The following is a 17,732-nucleotide window of genomic DNA, read 5'->3' as shown; positions in this document are numbered from 1 at the left end:
CGTCTCCTGGCCAAACCCCATTTGGCGGAGCCAGGAGACTGAATCCTTACCCTCGGGGCTCCTACAGAAACAACAAAAACCACTGCATATGGTCACGTGGAATATTAAAACGCTTACTGCGGAGGAGAGCCTGCCACTCCTTTGTCATGAGCTGGACCGGTACCACCTGGATCTCTGTGGTATTCAGGAGGTCCGGTGGACCGGCTCTGGCTCCTGCCACCATGAGGGGTGGACAGTCCTCTACTCGGGGCAGGAGACTGCCAAACAACAGGGTGTGGCTCTTCTTCTGAATAAATAATGAAGGGGGCGTGGGAGCGTGGCGGTGAGGTGTGGGAAGCTCCAAGCCCCAGGCTACTTTGGGCTTGCCTTCCCATCAACTAGAGGCAAGGAGTGGTGATCGTGGTTACTGATGCCCCCACTAAAGACGGACATCCGTGGAGGGATGCAGGCAAGGCCGATGAGTCAGATGCCTTCTATGACCATCTGTTACAGGTGCTAGCTAAAGTGGCCCCTCGGGATAGAGTCATCTTGTTGGGTGACTTCAATGCCCGAGTTGGTCATGATGCTGGCACCTGGTCTGGAGTAATTGAAAGGCATGGGCCAGATCAGCTCAATAACAACGGCAGGAGGCTGCTAGATTTTTGTGCAGCCCATGGGCTTGTAATTACCAACACGCTGTTCCGGCATTGGCACATCCACACCACATCATGGATGCATGCCGGGTCCAAGCAGGAACATCTGCTGGTCTACGTAGTGACGGAACAGCAGATTCGGGCGCATGTCCTTGACACCAGGACCGACCGTGGAGCTGATCTGCCCACTGACCATCGACTTGTCATCTGTAAGATGCGCCTGCCATTCTTCCACTCCGGTGGTGGGTATACACCCAGGACCTCATTCAAACCCTTAGTGGCATGGTCTCAGCTAGCTGATGAAAGTTGCAAGCGAGAAGTTCATCATCGCTTGTGCCTGGGGTTGGCATCTTCCCCCACTCCTAATGTTGAGGGGAAATGGGTGAGGTTTAGGACTGTGGCTCATGCAGCTGCAATGGCTGCTTTGGGTACATGGTCCAGACCTCACCAGAGACACTGGCTGACAGAGAAGGTGTTCAAGCTGACTGATAAAAAGCGACAGGCCCACTTTCATCGGCTACAGCATCCCACATCGGAGAATGAGGAGGTTTATTGCAGCCTTCGCTTGGGAGGTTCGGAGAGTCGTTAGGCGCTGCAAGGATGGGTGGTGGTCGCGGGTTGCTGAGGAGATGGAGTCTGCCTCAGTGGCCCGCGATCACAAATCGCTCTTTAACTCCATCAAAAAGTAACCTGCAGCACCACACCTATTCCCATCATTAGGGGAAAGAACGGTGATCCAATCTCTGACCCCCTGGAACAGGTTTGTAGATTTTCTGAGCATTTATGTGAGGTCCTGGGGGAGGGGAAATTGCTCACCAAGGAAAATAACATGGGACAAAGTGGGGATGACCCTGCGGTGCCTCAAATATTGGAAGAAGTTACCCCCTGTGAGTGGCTGGCTGAGGTGTCGTCTGTGGACGAAGTACTGAGGGCGATCCAGAGTCTGAGACCAGGAAAGGCACCGGGCAGAGATGATCTCCCAAGCGAAATGCTGAGGGAGGGTGGCGTTTGTGCACAGACTGCCTTACATGACATCATAACAACAGTCTGGACCACTGGACGAGTTCTGCAGGATTGGAAGGATGCCGTGGTGGTCCCCCTCTTTAAGAAGGGGCACCGCACAGACTAATAACTACAGGGGCATCTCACTCCTCAGTGCCGGGAAAGGTCCTGGCAAGGATTATTCCAGATCGCCTTGCTAGCCGCGCTGAGGAGAGGCTTGTGGAGCCCCAATGCGGTTTCAGGAAAGAGCAGTCCTGCACAGATGCCATATTTTCTGTTCTTCTGCTACAGCAGAGGTATAGGGAATTCCAACAAGACCTACATCTCTGCGTTATTCACCTGTTCAAGACCTATGATACCATCAGTAGGCCTGGGCTCTGGGTTGTTCTTCGTGCTTTCGGAGTCCTGACCCTCTGCTCACGATCATAAAGGACTTTCATGATGGTGAGTGGGCCCGGGTAAAACTACGTGGCCGGGAGTCAGAGCCATTCCCTGTACACCTTGGAGTGCGACAGGGATGTCCTCTGGCTCCCACATTATTGAACATACAATTTGACCACGTAGTTCGTTAAGCCTTCAATAAGTGTACCGGAGGAATTTCCATCTGGTACATACACAATGGGTGCGGTCAAGGGATGGCTCCCTATTGATCAACCACGTTATGTATTTTTCGATTTGAAGCTTTCGTGACTGCAAGGATTCATCTTCTTTGGTTCTTTCGGTAAAGTCACGTAGAATGAGAATAAAATAATAAAATAACACAATAAAATTCTCACGACATTTCGGCCACAACGCAAGCGGCCGTCTTCAGGTGAAAGGTACAGAACTGTCGGGACGACAGAGCTTCAATGAACGATGTTAAGATTCGTAGCGACTTTTAAGCTGGTTGGGAGAAGTGAGGCACCTTGACAAATCCTTCAGCTATTGATATGTAAACCCCTTTGTCAAGGTGCCTCACTTCTCCCAACCAGCTTAAAAGTCGCTACGAATCTTAACATCGTTCATTGAAGCTCTGTCGTCCCGACAGTTCTGTACCTTTCACCTGAAGACGGCCGCTTGCATTGTGGCCGAAACGTCATGAGAATTTTATTGTGTTATTTTATTATTTTATTCTCATTCTACGCGACTTTACCGAAAGAACCAAAGAACACGTTATGTATGCCGATGATCTGGTAATTGCTGCTCACTCAGAGGAGGAGTTGGAGGCGCTGCTGCTGAACCTGGAGCTTGCCACAAAGAGGTGGGGCCTTACCATCAGCCCCACCAAAACTAAGCACCTGCCTGGGTATTTTGTACCATCAGACACTCCACCCCCACAACTCCCAATTGGTAGGGCAGTTGTGGAAAGAGTGGAGAGTTTACCGTACCTTGGCAGTGTGCTCATGACTGGCTCCTTTTCATCGGTTGCGTAACGCTGTGTGGAAGCTAACTGGTCTCTCGCTCCACACGAAGTTTCAGGTCTTCTGGGCCACAGTCATTCCCTCCCTTGTCTACATTTGCAAAACTTGGACCCCCCTAATGAAACACCTTCGCCGGTTAGAAACATTTAGGCTGGTCTGCCTACGATCCATCCTGGGTTTAACCAGGCTGGATTGTGTGAGGAGCTCACAAATCCTTGAAAGATCTGGACAAAGTCCCATCGGTGAGCTCCTCCGGTAGGCAAGGCTGCGTTGGCTGTGTCGTGTAGCCCACATGCCCAGCCACTGCATGCCTAAACAGCTTTTGTTCGGCCGGATCGAGGGGGCAAAACGGCCGCGGCACGGGCTAAAGAAGAGATGGAGTGATGTGGTACAGGAGGATGTGGAGCTGAGTGGACTTTCTGATGACTGGTACCAGCGGTGTCAAGATCGGCCTCTGTGGAAGAGGCTCGTGAAGGACGCTACTGGGCATTTGGAGGCCGTCGCCCTCCAACAACAACGGAGGGCAGAGGAGCGACGCTCACAACAACGAGCGGAGCGCCGGGTGGCTAAAGCACAGCAGGTTGGCACAGTAGGGGGCACAGGTGGTGCACCAGCCAGTCATCTCAGTCAGTCGACCCGTGGCACCTGGGTCTGCCCGTGACCTCCTGCCCGCGGGCATTCGACACTTCACGTGGCCTCAAGGTGCACATGGCCTGGCACAAGCGTCGTGGTGACGTCACCGCCACTTAGTGGTGAATGGCGGTTGTTGTTGTGTGAGTCGCTATGTGTGTGTGTAAGTTGACATGTATGTGTGTAAGTCGATGTGTGTGTGTGGCTCTATGTGCGTGTGTCAGTCGATGTGTGTGCCTGGCACACGCATCCTGGTGACGTCACCGCCACTTAGTGGCGAATGGTGGTTGTTGTCTCTGTGTGTGTTTAGCATTCGTTGGAAGAACATAATCAGCCAGGTGGGATGTTGGCTGTTGTGTTAGATGTTTATTTTCTCATTCACTCGTACCTCATGACGATTGCTTGTGTTGCAATCGAAATGGTGTATTCTATTATTATTTCATTTATTTTCTTTCTACGTGACTTTACCGAAAGAACCAAAGAGTAATGTACAGAATGTTCATAATTGGCACGGATAAATTAGAATATAATTGCATGTTATTATAGAATATGATTTACTCATCTGTAATGGTTAGTTTCTAGTTTAATTCTAATTGTTATTGTGCTGTCATGACATCTCTTTAAGAAGCTGGATCAGGTGACACACTTATTCTGAATTCGTGGATTTTATTCTGACTTGGCTGGACGTTTTCCTGAAAAAGCTAATTTGCAGTTTCATGCAAGAGATATCTAATTGTTAAATTCACTTTTGAGAAATTTCCTTCAGGTTATCGGTGAGCTTGCTAGCCAGCAGTGAACTGGATCCTACCAACTTTTAAATATACAATTATACTCTCGGGAGTATTCATGCAGAGTTAATCATATTATCCCTGTTCATGAAAATAACGTCAGATAGGCATATATTAATTTATGGATATATGCGGATAGGATACATTTTCCACGACGTCCAGGTGACTCCTTTATATGAAAAATAAGAATAGGTTTTACTATTCACATACATGTGGTTAATGCAGACTTTATTCCTTGCAAAGGGTATCTATTTGGTGTCTGAACATCTTAACACCTGTTTCATTGCCAGAAAGGGTAAAACGTATTCTTATTTTTCATACTTTGATACTGGCAAAAAGGCAACCTAGATATGACTCCTTTTTATCTGCCAAGACGTGAAAAGGATGAATTTGGCATTTCTGTTAGACCACCTTGTGGCAAATCACCCGCGCATAAACACGCATAATAGACGACTTTGCTGCCACTTATGGGCGGCTCCTCATGTTTGCAGATAGGCACTGAAAATAAATGTAATACTTTTTGTAGCTCTTCATCGTGAGAGAAGGAGGCTTCGTTAATGAAAAAAGCCAAGGTCGCGAGCACTGGCACACAGTGCTCTCGTGACGTCACTGTGCCAGCGACCTCACGATGCACAGTGCGGAGTGGAGCCTCACTGCCACGTGAATGGGGTTCGGCGTGCACAGCGTACGTCAGAGAGAGAGCCGTGCTGAATCCAGGAGGCCATTACACAGGGTGCCTGTTGTATATTTGGAGTTTGCATGTTTTCCCTGTGGTCACGTGTATTTTTCCCCCGGTTTTTCCCTTCAAAATTATAAACATGCGTTTGAAGTATTTGGCTGTGAAAAATATCTATGTAATAAGCGACTTCGTTTAGCTATCATTTCTGATTGCCAGGTCGCTTCTGAAAAAGAACCATAGAGCTCAGTGGGCTTAACCTGGTAAAATAAAAATAAAATAGTTTGAGAGGTGAGGTGTAAATTGTCTTCGTTTGTGTGGATAATCGTTGCATTTGCAACTAAATAAAACAATACGAGTTTGTTAGGTGATGATCGAAACGTCGTTATCTACTATTATTTTTCTACGTGACTTTACCAAAAGAAACAAAGAATATGAATTCCTGCAGTCACGAAAGCTTCAAATCAATAATTATATATTTAAATGTAATAGGAGCATAGAGGCAAATAAAAGCATGGTGGAGTCCATTTTGAATACTGATCTTGATATGGAAAAGCAGCACACCCATTGTGCCTTAAGCTGAAAGTATTCAGTCACTGGATATTGTCGGCTGTGTGCGAATGCATCAGACACTTGGACACTGACAAAAAAATAAACAAAGCTGAAAGGAAGCATGAAGAGATGGATAATCAGAACTACACTGAGAGACACAATGAGGAATGCATGAACCGGTGAACAAACACACATCAGGGACGTCATGTTGGCTGTTAAAAATGTCAGTGGGTTTGGGCAGGATACACCGCTTGAAGGGATAATTGGCAATGCATGTTAATGGGGAAAAGAGTGGCAGCCAAAGGAGATAACACCAAGAGGATGACTACCACAACACCCATAGAATTTCACAAAGTAGCGTGAGGGTTGACCTGCAGGACTAAAGTGTCCACACCGGTGGTACGAGGGAGGCGTATTGTCATCACACTTCTCAGCCCTCGGGCTGATTAATGCAGCTTGTCCATTTGTTAATATGACTTGGCAGAGCCCTCTCCAGCACAGCCTCGCTCCAAAGAACAACTCAGTCAGATTTTATCTTTCATATGCACGCATCCGTGTAGCCGAGCGATGGGCTGAATACATTTGTGTTTCTTGCTTGGGTCTATATTAAATGGAATGTTTCTTGGTTAAAAATTATGTTCTACTACTACTTACCATGATGGGACTATCCAAAAAAAATCTGCAATTTTATTTTCAAAATCCTACATTTTCCAGATTATCTTGAATCAAATATACAGTAATCCAATTTACATTTTTATTTAAAGCTTTCGTGACTGCAGGGATTCATATTCTTGGTTCTTTCGGTAAAGTCACGTAGAAGGGAAACAATAAAATAATAAATATATAAAACAATAAAATTCTCACGACGTTTCGACTGCAACACAAGCAATCATCATCAGGTGTGAAAACCACAACAAGAAAAATTTGAAAAAGTTGCGGTTATTTTTAACGTCAGCACCACGGAGATAGATTTGACTCGCCCATCTGAACAAACTGTCAAATATCTCTCTGTGGTGCTAACGTTAAAAATAACCGCCACTTTTTTCTAAATTTTCTTGTTGTGGTTTTCACACCTGATGATGATTGCTTGTGTTGTAGTCGAAACGTCGTGAGAATTTTATTGTTTTATATATTTGTTTTTATTATTTTATTGTTTCCCTTCTACGTGACTTTACAGAAAGAACCAAGAATATGAATCCAATTTACCTTCATTGAATAACCATACAATGTGTACACCTTAGCAAATGCACAGGCTACAGCATTGTATCAATATCCTAACTTCTACACGTGTGGTGTTGTTGCGTGAAGAGCAAGTAAAATAACGTGATTTCTTTTGCGAGTGAAGCCTCAATGAGTCTCAAGACTTTTAAAGAAGTTTAATGCACTGGGATGTTTGACCAATTCCTTAAATGGCTTGCATGTGGAAGCAAATCGGAGCAGCCAGAAAACGCCACGCATCAACGGAAAACGCTAAAAATCATCAGGCACAAGGTCAAACATCCATTTGTCAAATGCCTGGGGCAATGGGTGGTTATTGCCCCCCTCCTCTCGAGACCCTGAAAATTGATACAGTACAGTATGTCATGGATATTTGGCAGAGAAAATAAACATCGAATTATTTATTTAAATATATTTAGATGTCGGGAAGTTTTAGAGATTTACTTCTGAATCCACAAACCCTACCCTGCAAAGCACCGGTTAACAGCAGTGTACCACCTCCCGTGGGTACGCTGCACCAAGACTAATGGTCCTCCCTTGACCTAATGGCACGTGACCCCGCTCATTCTCCCACCCTCCACCCGACAACATGGCTTGTGCAGGTTCGCGGTGGGCATCACTTACCACAGCACTCCCAAGCACGAGTGGATGGGCAAGAACCCTTCGTCCTGGGTGCTGGGCCGCTGTAACAACTCCTGGGCGGTGCGCGGCAACGGCAAGGAGGCGGCGCTCGAACCCCGAGCCCACCTCCGGCGCCTGGGCGTGCTGCTCGACTACGACGGCTGCCTGCTATCGTTCTACGATGCGGCCACGGCGCAGCACCTGCACTCGCTCTCCATCTCCTTCGTGGAGCCCGTGCTGCCGACCTTTGCCGTGTGGAACCGCTCCATGAGCGTGCTCACCGGCCTTCCTGTACCCGACTACATCGACCAGGATGACCAGATGCCCGAGTGAGTGTGGCCTGGGCCGCTACCCTCCAAGACCAGACGCCGGTCGAGCGGCCATCCACCACGCCATCGCCATCGTTGCTCGGCAAGCTCACGGTGGCGAGATGTTAACTACCTCGCCTGGTATGCAGGAGGTCGTGGGTTCGAACCCAACCCTGATGCCTGTATATTTGGAGTTTGCATGTGCTCCCCGTGCTCGTGTGAATTTTTCTCCGCGTCCTCCAGTTTTCCTTCCAGATTTAGAATCAACATGCGTTTAGAGTGTTTGGCTACTATAAATTTCCACGTGATAAGCCACTTCGTTGAGCTATGATTTGTGGCCAGGTCGCTTCTGAAAAAAGAGCATAGCTCAGTGGGCCTTACCTGGAAAAAAATGAAATAGTTTAATAGTTCATAATACAGGTTTTTTGGATTAGATTGTGTAAATAATTAAAGAAATGTCGTGAAACCCACCACCACCCAACACAGACAATTATTAAGGTTTGTCACATAAGCAGAACATGCCAATTCGTTACTTGTAGAGCACACCGGTGTGTCCACAGCCACTCTCCCCAAGAGCATCAGACGGACAAGTTTAGCACACATTCCTAGCTTGTGGAACAGACACAACCATTCCGAACTTTCAAGAATGAAGAGCTTTGACATCTGTATGTTATCCCTGGATGCATCACTGTTCAACCGTTCAGCTGCCTGACCTGTTTATCAACAACGATGGATATGCTTCACCAATTCAGCTGCATGCCCACTTAGTCGTTTACGATTAAAAAGGGACCACCACTGTCAAGAACACCTAAAGTGGCGTGCATGCAAAGGTTGAATGCCAAGCTTGGATGACAACATAAAATAGACATTTATATATGTTTTAACATTGGTAAACAAACAAAAAACCCACGAGTTCACTTGAACAAAACATTAAGCACGTTTCTGGAATAATAAAATGAGGCCGTAGAATTCTGTTTTACTCGTGGGAAAACATCACCGCACGTGTGGAATTGTTGGTCGAAACGAGGATTGAATCTACTCAACTGGCAAACTGCATCGCAGCCAACGGGAGCCCGACATGTCACACGCCGCTCCAATAACGATGTTGAAAAGAAATGTCGTCATGCACAGACTGCGTACAAACATAAGTATTTATCCAACAACCCCAATGACATTCGTGGTTTTACTCTGCGAGGAGAAAATTCGTAGAATGTGGCTTTGTTTGGTATCATAATTGTGAATTATATTAGACCTTTATTTATAAGCTGGTGAGAGCCAACTGAGGCAACAGGACTCATTTGCAATGGATATGTGCGATTAAAGACAACTGTAACTGTGAGTTGGCACATTGTAGCAATAGAGCAATGGAGATATGTAATATTCAATATAGAGTTAATATTGAATGTGTTTGCAGTGGCAGCGTATAGCTCAAATTTCTCCATGCAATACACTTCGAGCCTTGGATATTAAAGTCTGAGGAGACAAGTTCAGATTATTAATTGATGAACAGAATGTTAAGGCACAAATTATAATGTCTGGGTGCTTATCATTCCATAGATCAACACACCCAGGAAGCTACGATGACTTCATGTACTATGAGTAGGATTGCCACAGTGTGGCGAAACGATGATATATTGTACAATATGAGATCTACACTAATCGTATTGTCCTTTTTTCTAAATATCATCATAACCATATTATTGTTGCTCATTCTATTTTGTTCAGTATTGAATTTTCTGACAAAATGTTAGTAATTGTTAAGTTACAATGATTATAAGACTCATTGCAGGCATATGTTCAGCGAACTGCATTCGAATAACTTTTAAGCAATCTTCATTCGAGCTTCAAATGCATCAATATACAAAAACAAGGCGATACAAATTACAAAGTTGTTGCAATAATCAACATTTCGTGATATTTAAAAGTGTTGTTGTGAAAAGTTATTACAGCAATCCTAGTCGATCCCCGTTGTGCATTTGTAAGTCGAAAACAAATACTGTCGGGTGAATAACATTTTGTTTGTGCAGTGCTTTCCACAGGGCTCCAAGCAGTCACGTGACCACACCACTAATTTGATTCATGGAGTGCCATACTCTTTAGGTGAAACGCATATTTTAAAACCAGGACACAACCTGTACAAGTGAATTATGCAGTTACGATCCACACAAACCCATGCTTACTCAAAATAACATTTCCGTCTACCTCTGGCTAATTACTACAATTTGGGATCAATAGACACATGGACCGTGCAGTTAAAATCTATATTTAAGAAGTAAATATTTTATTTTTTGCAATTCCACGAATAAAGTTGCCCCAATCAAGCATCTATGCATCACTATCTCACTACAAGAGATAACATTGGGTCTATACCTTCTTTCATTGCCAACAACATGTCAAGAGAGTTGGCCTATATCAGTGGATTGATGCACAAGGCGGGCATACACTCGGAGTCTATGTATTCACAAAATGCATGGGAGAATTGAGTGACCATATTGCACAGAGGGTCATCATCATCAACAGCCATGAACTAATATCCAACGCTGGATGAAAGCTGTCACCATCCCTTGTGGTCTCGCAATGCAACAATCCATGTAACTCCAGGACATGAGCTGATCTCATCACTCCATCTCCGTGGTGGACGCCATCTCGGGGGTGTTCCCTCCTTTTTCTGCCACTCCTTAATATTGACCACCATTGAGTCATGTGTCCCACCCAAGGCCACTTTTCTTAACGGCCAACATAAAGCTTATAACTTGTATTTGTTCTCTGATCCATGCAATCCTGTCTCTCAGTGTACTTATTCTTCAGTGTCCATGTATATGATGCATGTCATAGCAGGTAATATACATTGATTAAATATTGAAATGAAATTATCTGCTGGAGGGACACAGAATATGTGCACTTATTGGTGGTCGGCAGGGATACAAATAATGAAATTAGGTTGGCGAGAGCAGGTTGGAATGCATTTGGAAAACTAAACTTGAAAACTAAAAGCCACACCCAGAGTAGGCCATGGATAATGCAATGCCCTTCAATGTAACAACCCAAGGTTAATTTTCAGTCGTACTAAAAGATTAATGCTGTACCTCATCGCAGGCGTGGCATTAAAACATTTACAATCTGTACCCACATTTAAACTTTGTCTTGTTGCATCTGGAAACATTTTAAAACAAAGGACAGATGCAAAGACGGCCATGAATGTTATCATTCATTGTCTCTTGAAAAATTACACAGCCTGAGGACAACATACTTATCGCTGTTTGTTAGATTAATTTTGACTCGTGGGGAAAAGCGCACCGTACATAAAACATAAACTTAACAAAGATGCGTGTTACATTTTTTTATCTCGGCAGCTATCGCTGGTGTCTCGGGGTGCCGATCTGTTGACAGATGGTGTGGATGTTGTGAGTGCCAGGATATGAAAGAAAAAGTCCAAAAGGGCACATCTCGGAAAGTAGCTAGAGGGTTTAAATAATGTAGGTGGATGGGTGCAGGAACCACATCAGTGTTGGTCAGGGGCCACTCTCAAGTACTGTATAACGCCTGAATGCATGCATGGCCTTGACAGCTTTTCCACGCTCTTGCACCGTGACGTGGCAATTTTCAATGCCCAATTCGTGACATGTGCTTTATTTGTATTTGTAGTTTCTGTCGTGTAGTTCGCATTACATTGGCTCCATCACAATTTTTGTTAAATATAACATGACACTTTAAAATAAACGATTGTTAATGTTAGAAAACATCAAATTTACTATAGATGATGCACTTCTCGATAATAACATTCACGAATTTAAATCTGAGTGCATGAACTTGGTGGTGTGTGGACATGTGCAACAGCATAGTACTGCCATACAATGGTCGTGGCAAAAACAAACAATTACAATCCTTTGTCAATCCACTGTTGGATGAAGGCCTTCCCACATCATACCGGTCATGGGAATTATTTGGCCATGCTCCACCACGACGTTTAGTGTGAGTTAGTGAAGGGAGGGTGGGATGTTCGATTCTAAAATTAACTCTGGTAACGGGGTTCATGAAACGGTGTGCTAACCACTGCCCCCCCCCCTCATTAGTCATGATATTGTATTAAAACATCGTTTATAAGGATATTTTCTGCATCTCAGGGCCCAAGCATGTGTTTCCGAGTTCCGTGGTCCCTTGCTGGATTTTGTCCCCCATACCAGTCCTTGCAGAAACCAAGCAACCACACCCACCAAACGGGTACTGGTGACAAGATGCAGGATAGAAATATAATATTCGTTGATTGATTTGAAATTTCTGGAGTGCAATTTAAGCTATGGATATTGATCTTAATTAGATATATGGAACGGATTGTATTATTTGTATATTTATGAAATGTAATGAAGGTCACTTTTGTAATTTAACAGGAATATGTTTTTGCATAAAATGTGCTTCACTATGGCAACAGTAAGTAAAATGTGGTGTCATTCAAATAATTGTAGTAATATCGCAAAAATACAATAGTTCCTATTTAGTTTTAGTAGAGTATGAGTATAATGTATCATTATGTGATCACTTATATTTTAGCATAAGATTCACTTGCATAAATGTAATAATGATTTACTCGTAGAGTAATGCCACTGTCACTTTTAATTATGAAGCACTGTAATGCTTAACACATACGTAAGATTGAAGTGGGGGAAATAGACGCATTATCACCAGGGTTTGATGAATGTTATGAGTTTTGCTACAACAGAGCTGTGGTTCTCATACTTGGGTCCTTGGAGCACACCCCAGTGAGCCGACGTTGTCAGCCATAATACAGATGAATGTATCCAGCTTGTATGGGAATGGATGGAACATGACAAGCAAGACTGGAGTCCTGCCAATAGACCAAAGTTTATAAGCCAAGTTTATATTACGAAGATAGAGTTGCTCTGTACATTAAAGTTTAAAATATGAAATTTTGGTTTAAAGCAATGGTGGATTTGCACACTAAGGGACTGACTAGGATTGCCACCTGTCCTGGTTTTCCAGAATTCATCCTCTTTTTGAGACGACTGTCCTGGGAAATCTGTACATCTTCCCAGGACAAAAAAATTCCCAGGTTTATTCAATTGAATAATAATATACCACTCAAGACGATGCATTTCAAAATCATAATCTTTATTTATCCTGGAGAAATCCGATGAGCTATGAAGCTCTTTTTCACAGATATCCAGTAGGGGTGGGTCAGAAATTTACAACAATACAAAAAACTATTGGAGTGCAAAGTATAGGAAAGGTAAGCAAATCACTAAAAACAAATAGGTAAACTAAAACGAAACTATTTTCATTTAACCAGGTAAAGTCCACTTAGCTATTGGTTCTTTTCAGAGGCGACATGGCCACACATGATAGCTCAACAAAGTGGCTTATCGCATATAAATTTATAGCAGCCAGATAATATAATAATTTACACATTTAGCTATACCCTCTGCTGGTATTGAGATAGTATTCTTCCCATACATACTGGTGTTTTGTACCTCAAGAGGTGGCAATCCGAGGGCTGACACTCAATGCTATACACGTATTTTAAAAGGGCATTTGGATTCTTTATTTAGGCAAAGAGGTTCTGTTCATATTCTTAGTTTTTTCGGTAAAGTCACGTTGAAGAGAAACAACAAAATAATATATATAAAATATATATAAAACAATAAAAAATTCTCACGACGTTTCGACCATAACTCAAACGGTCATCATCAACTCAAACGGTCATCATCAGGTGTGATGATGACCGTTTGAGTTATGGTCGAAACGTCGTGAGAATTTTTTATTGTTTTATATATATTTTGTTGTTTCTCTTCAACGTGACTTTACCGAAAAAACGAAGAATATGAATTACTGCAGTCACGAAAGCTTTAAATCAAAATTTAGGTTCTGTTCAATTTGTATAATCTATGAATTTGTCATAATATCTAATGTGAAATTGCACTAAAGACTACATTGACGCTTCTGATCGCAGTTTGTATATTGTTTCGTAACAATTAAATATATTGTAAATGTAGCAATATATGGGTGCACTCTCATACTGAAGTTATTCTGAATTAAAGATTTACACCAACACAAAATAAGTATCTCATCACAAAATAATCGTATTGCAGAAAGTAGTTTTACCGTTTAGCAGATATATTTTCTTTAACACTTAAATCTAGTAATACTGGACCAATAATTCGTGTCAATCCACTTCTGGATCATGGCCTCCCGACGCAGGCAGGCCGTGGGGGTTATTGAACCATACTCCACCATGCTGGAAATTGTGGGTTTGTGAAGATGGAAGTGCAGAATGAAAAATTTGCTGCCTTCAACCGCACATGACGCATATTGTACCCGTCGTTTGCAGATGATGGTCGCCCAACCATGCACTACCCAGACGCCTGATTAGCTTCTGAGATCCAACACTATCGGGTGCATTCCGGGTGATTTGGCCATAGGAATTCAGGTGTACACTGATACACCTGAATATCCTGAATAGATGAGGCGCAATAAAACCCAACATTCCCCATGTGTCCATGATACGAAAACGTCGGTGAACAGGTGCAATGTCAGAATTTGGATTGATACATTTCTCATGGAATATGTTCTGTCCGTTTAACATGTGACCAATGTGCTCCCCCCTCCCCCAATCTAAATCAGGATAATTGTAAAAGAAACAATTTCTTCAATTTGCAAATCATTACCACAGCTCAGTTGATCACAATAGGTAACTGTGGGTATGACATACACAAGATACAGATCTTGATTTGAAGCTTTCGTGACTGCAGGAATTACTCTTTGGCTCTTTCGGTAAAGTCACGTAGAAAGGAAATTAATTAAATAATAGAATAACGACGTTTCGATTGCAACGCAAGTAACCGTCATCATGTCGAACTAAATTTGAGAGAGACAAAACACAGACACGAAGACACACAGACAGACATGTCTCTATCTGTGTGTCTCTGTTGTCTCTCTCTTCTTGTGTGTCTGTCTGTGTCTCCGTGTCTGTGTTTCGGGGCTGTCCATAAATGACATCACGCGATTTTGGACGATATTTGACCCCCCCCCGTCACACGGCGTCACAAAAAGTCACTCCCCCTTCAAATATGACGTCACAAAGCTCTGCCCCCCCCCCCCCAACCATATTTCCATTTTGAAAATAAAACATGCTTCAAATCGCTTTAAACTATTGTCATTGTAGTGTGTATTTAATGTGTGCGCTGCACTCTGATATTTTAGGAGAAAACACGTATTAAAAAGGAGGCGTTGGAAAGCTTAAATTTAGCATAAAATTCACTTGAAAATATTCAACGTCTAACTAAAACTGCAGATGTTCAGAATATTATATTGAAATTATCTTATAATTATAAAATATTAAAAGTAATAATAACCATAAAACATACTTGAAACTTTGTAGTAGAACGGAGCAAAATGGAGATTACAATTATAACAATCATATATTATTTTAGATTTAAAGCTTTCGTGACTGCAGGGATTCATATTCTTGGTTCTTTGGGTAAAGTCACGTAGAACGGAAACAAAATAATAAAAATATAAAACAATACAATTTCGATTTAAAGCTTTCGTGACTGCAATGATTCATCTTCTTTGGTTCTTTCGGTAAAGTCACGTAGAATGAGAATAAAATAATAAATTGATAAAATAAAATAACACGATAATATTCTCACGACGTTTCGGCCACAACACAAGCGGCCTTTATCAGGTGAAGGGGGCGAGACTGTCTGGTAGGACAGTGCTGGAGTGAGAGAGCCACGTTCAGATCACGGCTTTTAAGCTGTGTGAGAGGAACAAAGAGCCTTGACGAAGGAATTAGCATAAAATTTAGCATTGAAATGGCTGAATGATTAGCTTGTGACTGGTCACAGAAATAGCTATGTTAAAAGTTAAAGCATACACATCCGCAGAGGCACCCATTGTTAAAAGGAATTAGCATAGAATTTAGCATTGAAATAGCTAAGTTAAGGCATACACATCCGCAGAGGCACCCCTTGACAATGGGATTAGCATAGAATTTAGCATTGAAATGGCTGAGTGATTCGCTTGTAACTGCTACAGAAATAGTTACGTTGAAGTCAGAGCATACACATTCACCGAGGCACTTAGTACAAATCAAACAGGAGAATTTAGCATTGGAATAACTAGGCGAATTTAGCATTGAAATAACTGGGTGATTTGCTAGTGACTGGTCACAGAAATGACTACACATCTGAGCTATTCACAGTACTATATAGTGAACCAATAAAAATTAAAATATAAATTACCTTCATGTTATCAATAAACTCTATATTCTCCAATCAGCTAAGCTACCAACCATAAGTCGTTATATATCACAATGCTATATGGCGAAAAAATGGGTGGATTCTTACCCTCAAATTTCCGTACCACGGATAGCTACGGGCCCCGTTCAGACGGACGAGTTCGTCCATGGTCGGAACAGAGGAGGGGGAGAGAGACAGCTGCGAAGCCCTAGTATACTCCATGTTGTAAACCATACCATTAACCGTGGTGTGAGAGGTATTAAGAGGCAATGCTGGCGAAAGAGCTGCGGTCTGAAGGTCATCGTAAAATTACAATTAATTAAGAACAGAAATGATTTAACACATCTTTCCAGTGGTTACTAAGCCTGAATCCATCTTCTCGGTTGAAATTGTCTCTGTGCTTGTATATGTGAATGGCCTCATGAACGAATCTCTCATGGTAGCCAGTTGGTTTGCAAAGAACCTCCGTCTTGGAGAAGTCAATGTCATGTGAGCCCACTGAATTGTAACAGTGATCTGCCACGGCAGAGGAGTTCGTCTTACCGTGTTTCAAGTCTGCTTTATGTTCGCGGATGCAGTCCGAGATATGTCTTTTGGTTTCTCCAATGTAGCTACTACCACAGAGGCACTTTAGTTTGTAAACGCCCGGGTACTGTATGTCTGGAAGAGCATCTTTTACAGATGGAACTAAATCACGGATTTTGTGTACTGTGTTGAATCGGACCTGGATCTTGTGTTTATTCAGGATTTTGGAGATCTTTTTAGTGACCCCTGCAATGTAGGGTAAGGTGATGGTTTTGAGTGGCTCCACAAGAGGATCCTTCTTCATGACTGGAGTGATGGCTTTGCGGATTGTGTAGTCGGAGTAGCCATTAGCCCTGAGAGCCTGGTGTACGTGCTTGAGTTCACTGGTAATGTGTTCCTGGTCGGAAATGCATTGGGCTCTATGGTATAGAGTCTTGATGAGGCAGTTCTTCTGGGATGGATGGTGGTGGGAATCCGGTTTCAAGTAAGCATCTGTATGGGTAGCTTTCCTGTAGACAGAGTGGCTCATTGAACCATCATGTCTCCTTTTAATTAAGACATCCAGAAAGGGTAGTTTGCCATCTTTTTCGACCTCCATGGTAAATCTGATGGCTGGGTGTATGGAATTGATGTGGTCGCGGAATTGGTCTAGAGCAGGCTGGCCATGTGGCCAGATGACAAAGGTGTCATCAACGTACCTCTTCCATAAGGTCGTGCGTAGAGTGGCAGTCTGGATGGCGTCAGTTTCAAATTTTTCCATAAATACGTTGGCTACAACCGGAGATAGGGGGGAGCCCATTGAGATCCCACCAACAGCCTGGTCACCAAAACGAACAAAATTATCTCTGATTCAACAGCATTAATTGATGAGAACAAACAGTTCTCGTTGAAACCCTCTGCTGCCAGACCACCAAGATTATATGGCCTTCCAAAGATACACAAAGAAGATACACCCCTTCGTCCCATCGTCTCTACTATCAGCTCCCCCACCTACAAACTGGCACGTTTTCTGGCTGATATACTGCGACCTTTCACTGGAAAAACCACCTCTGCAGTACTAAATTCTACTCACCTGGTATCGACAATCAAAGACATTTCCCTGTCCCCAAACGACCTGCTTGTCAG

At 43.2% G+C, this 17,732-nt stretch overlaps 2 protein-coding genes across 6 annotated transcripts in view; one reads left to right on the top strand and one right to left on the bottom strand.

Annotated features, from left to right (window-relative positions):
- The window catches only part of MID1 (midline 1), a 59,719-nt gene extending 44,736 nt beyond the window's left edge, over nt 1-14,983 (top strand). For 3 of the 4 annotated variants that reach the window (XM_076067885.1, XM_076067886.1, XM_076067887.1), the window contains one exon: nt 7,501-14,983. In XM_076067885.1, coding sequence (XP_075924000.1) covers nt 7,501-7,852 — 352 coding nt within the window. In that variant the 3' untranslated portion in view covers nt 7,853-14,983. The remainder of the gene's footprint in view (nt 1-7,500) is intronic. The other variant, XR_012942195.1, reaches the window with a different exon arrangement.
- The window catches only part of LOC116943676 (polycystin-1-like protein 2), a 143,908-nt gene extending 127,236 nt beyond the window's left edge, over nt 1-16,672 (bottom strand). The window contains exon 1 of one of the 2 annotated variants that reach the window (XM_076067884.1): nt 16,191-16,672. The gene's annotated coding sequence lies outside the window, so the exon portion shown is untranslated. The remainder of the gene's footprint in view (nt 1-16,190) is intronic. The other variant, XM_076067883.1, reaches the window with a different exon arrangement.
- Nucleotides 16,673-17,732: the final 1,060 nt, after the last annotated feature.

The sequence above is a fragment of the Petromyzon marinus genome, chromosome 18, assembly GCF_048934315.1.
Source record: "Petromyzon marinus isolate PM22_M1 ecotype Great Lakes invasive population chromosome 18, UKy_Petmar_22M1.pri1.0, whole genome shotgun sequence".
In the NCBI taxonomy this organism is placed as follows: domain Eukaryota; kingdom Metazoa; phylum Chordata; class Hyperoartia; order Petromyzontiformes; family Petromyzontidae; genus Petromyzon; species Petromyzon marinus.
This window is presented reverse-complemented; position numbering and strand designations above follow the sequence as displayed.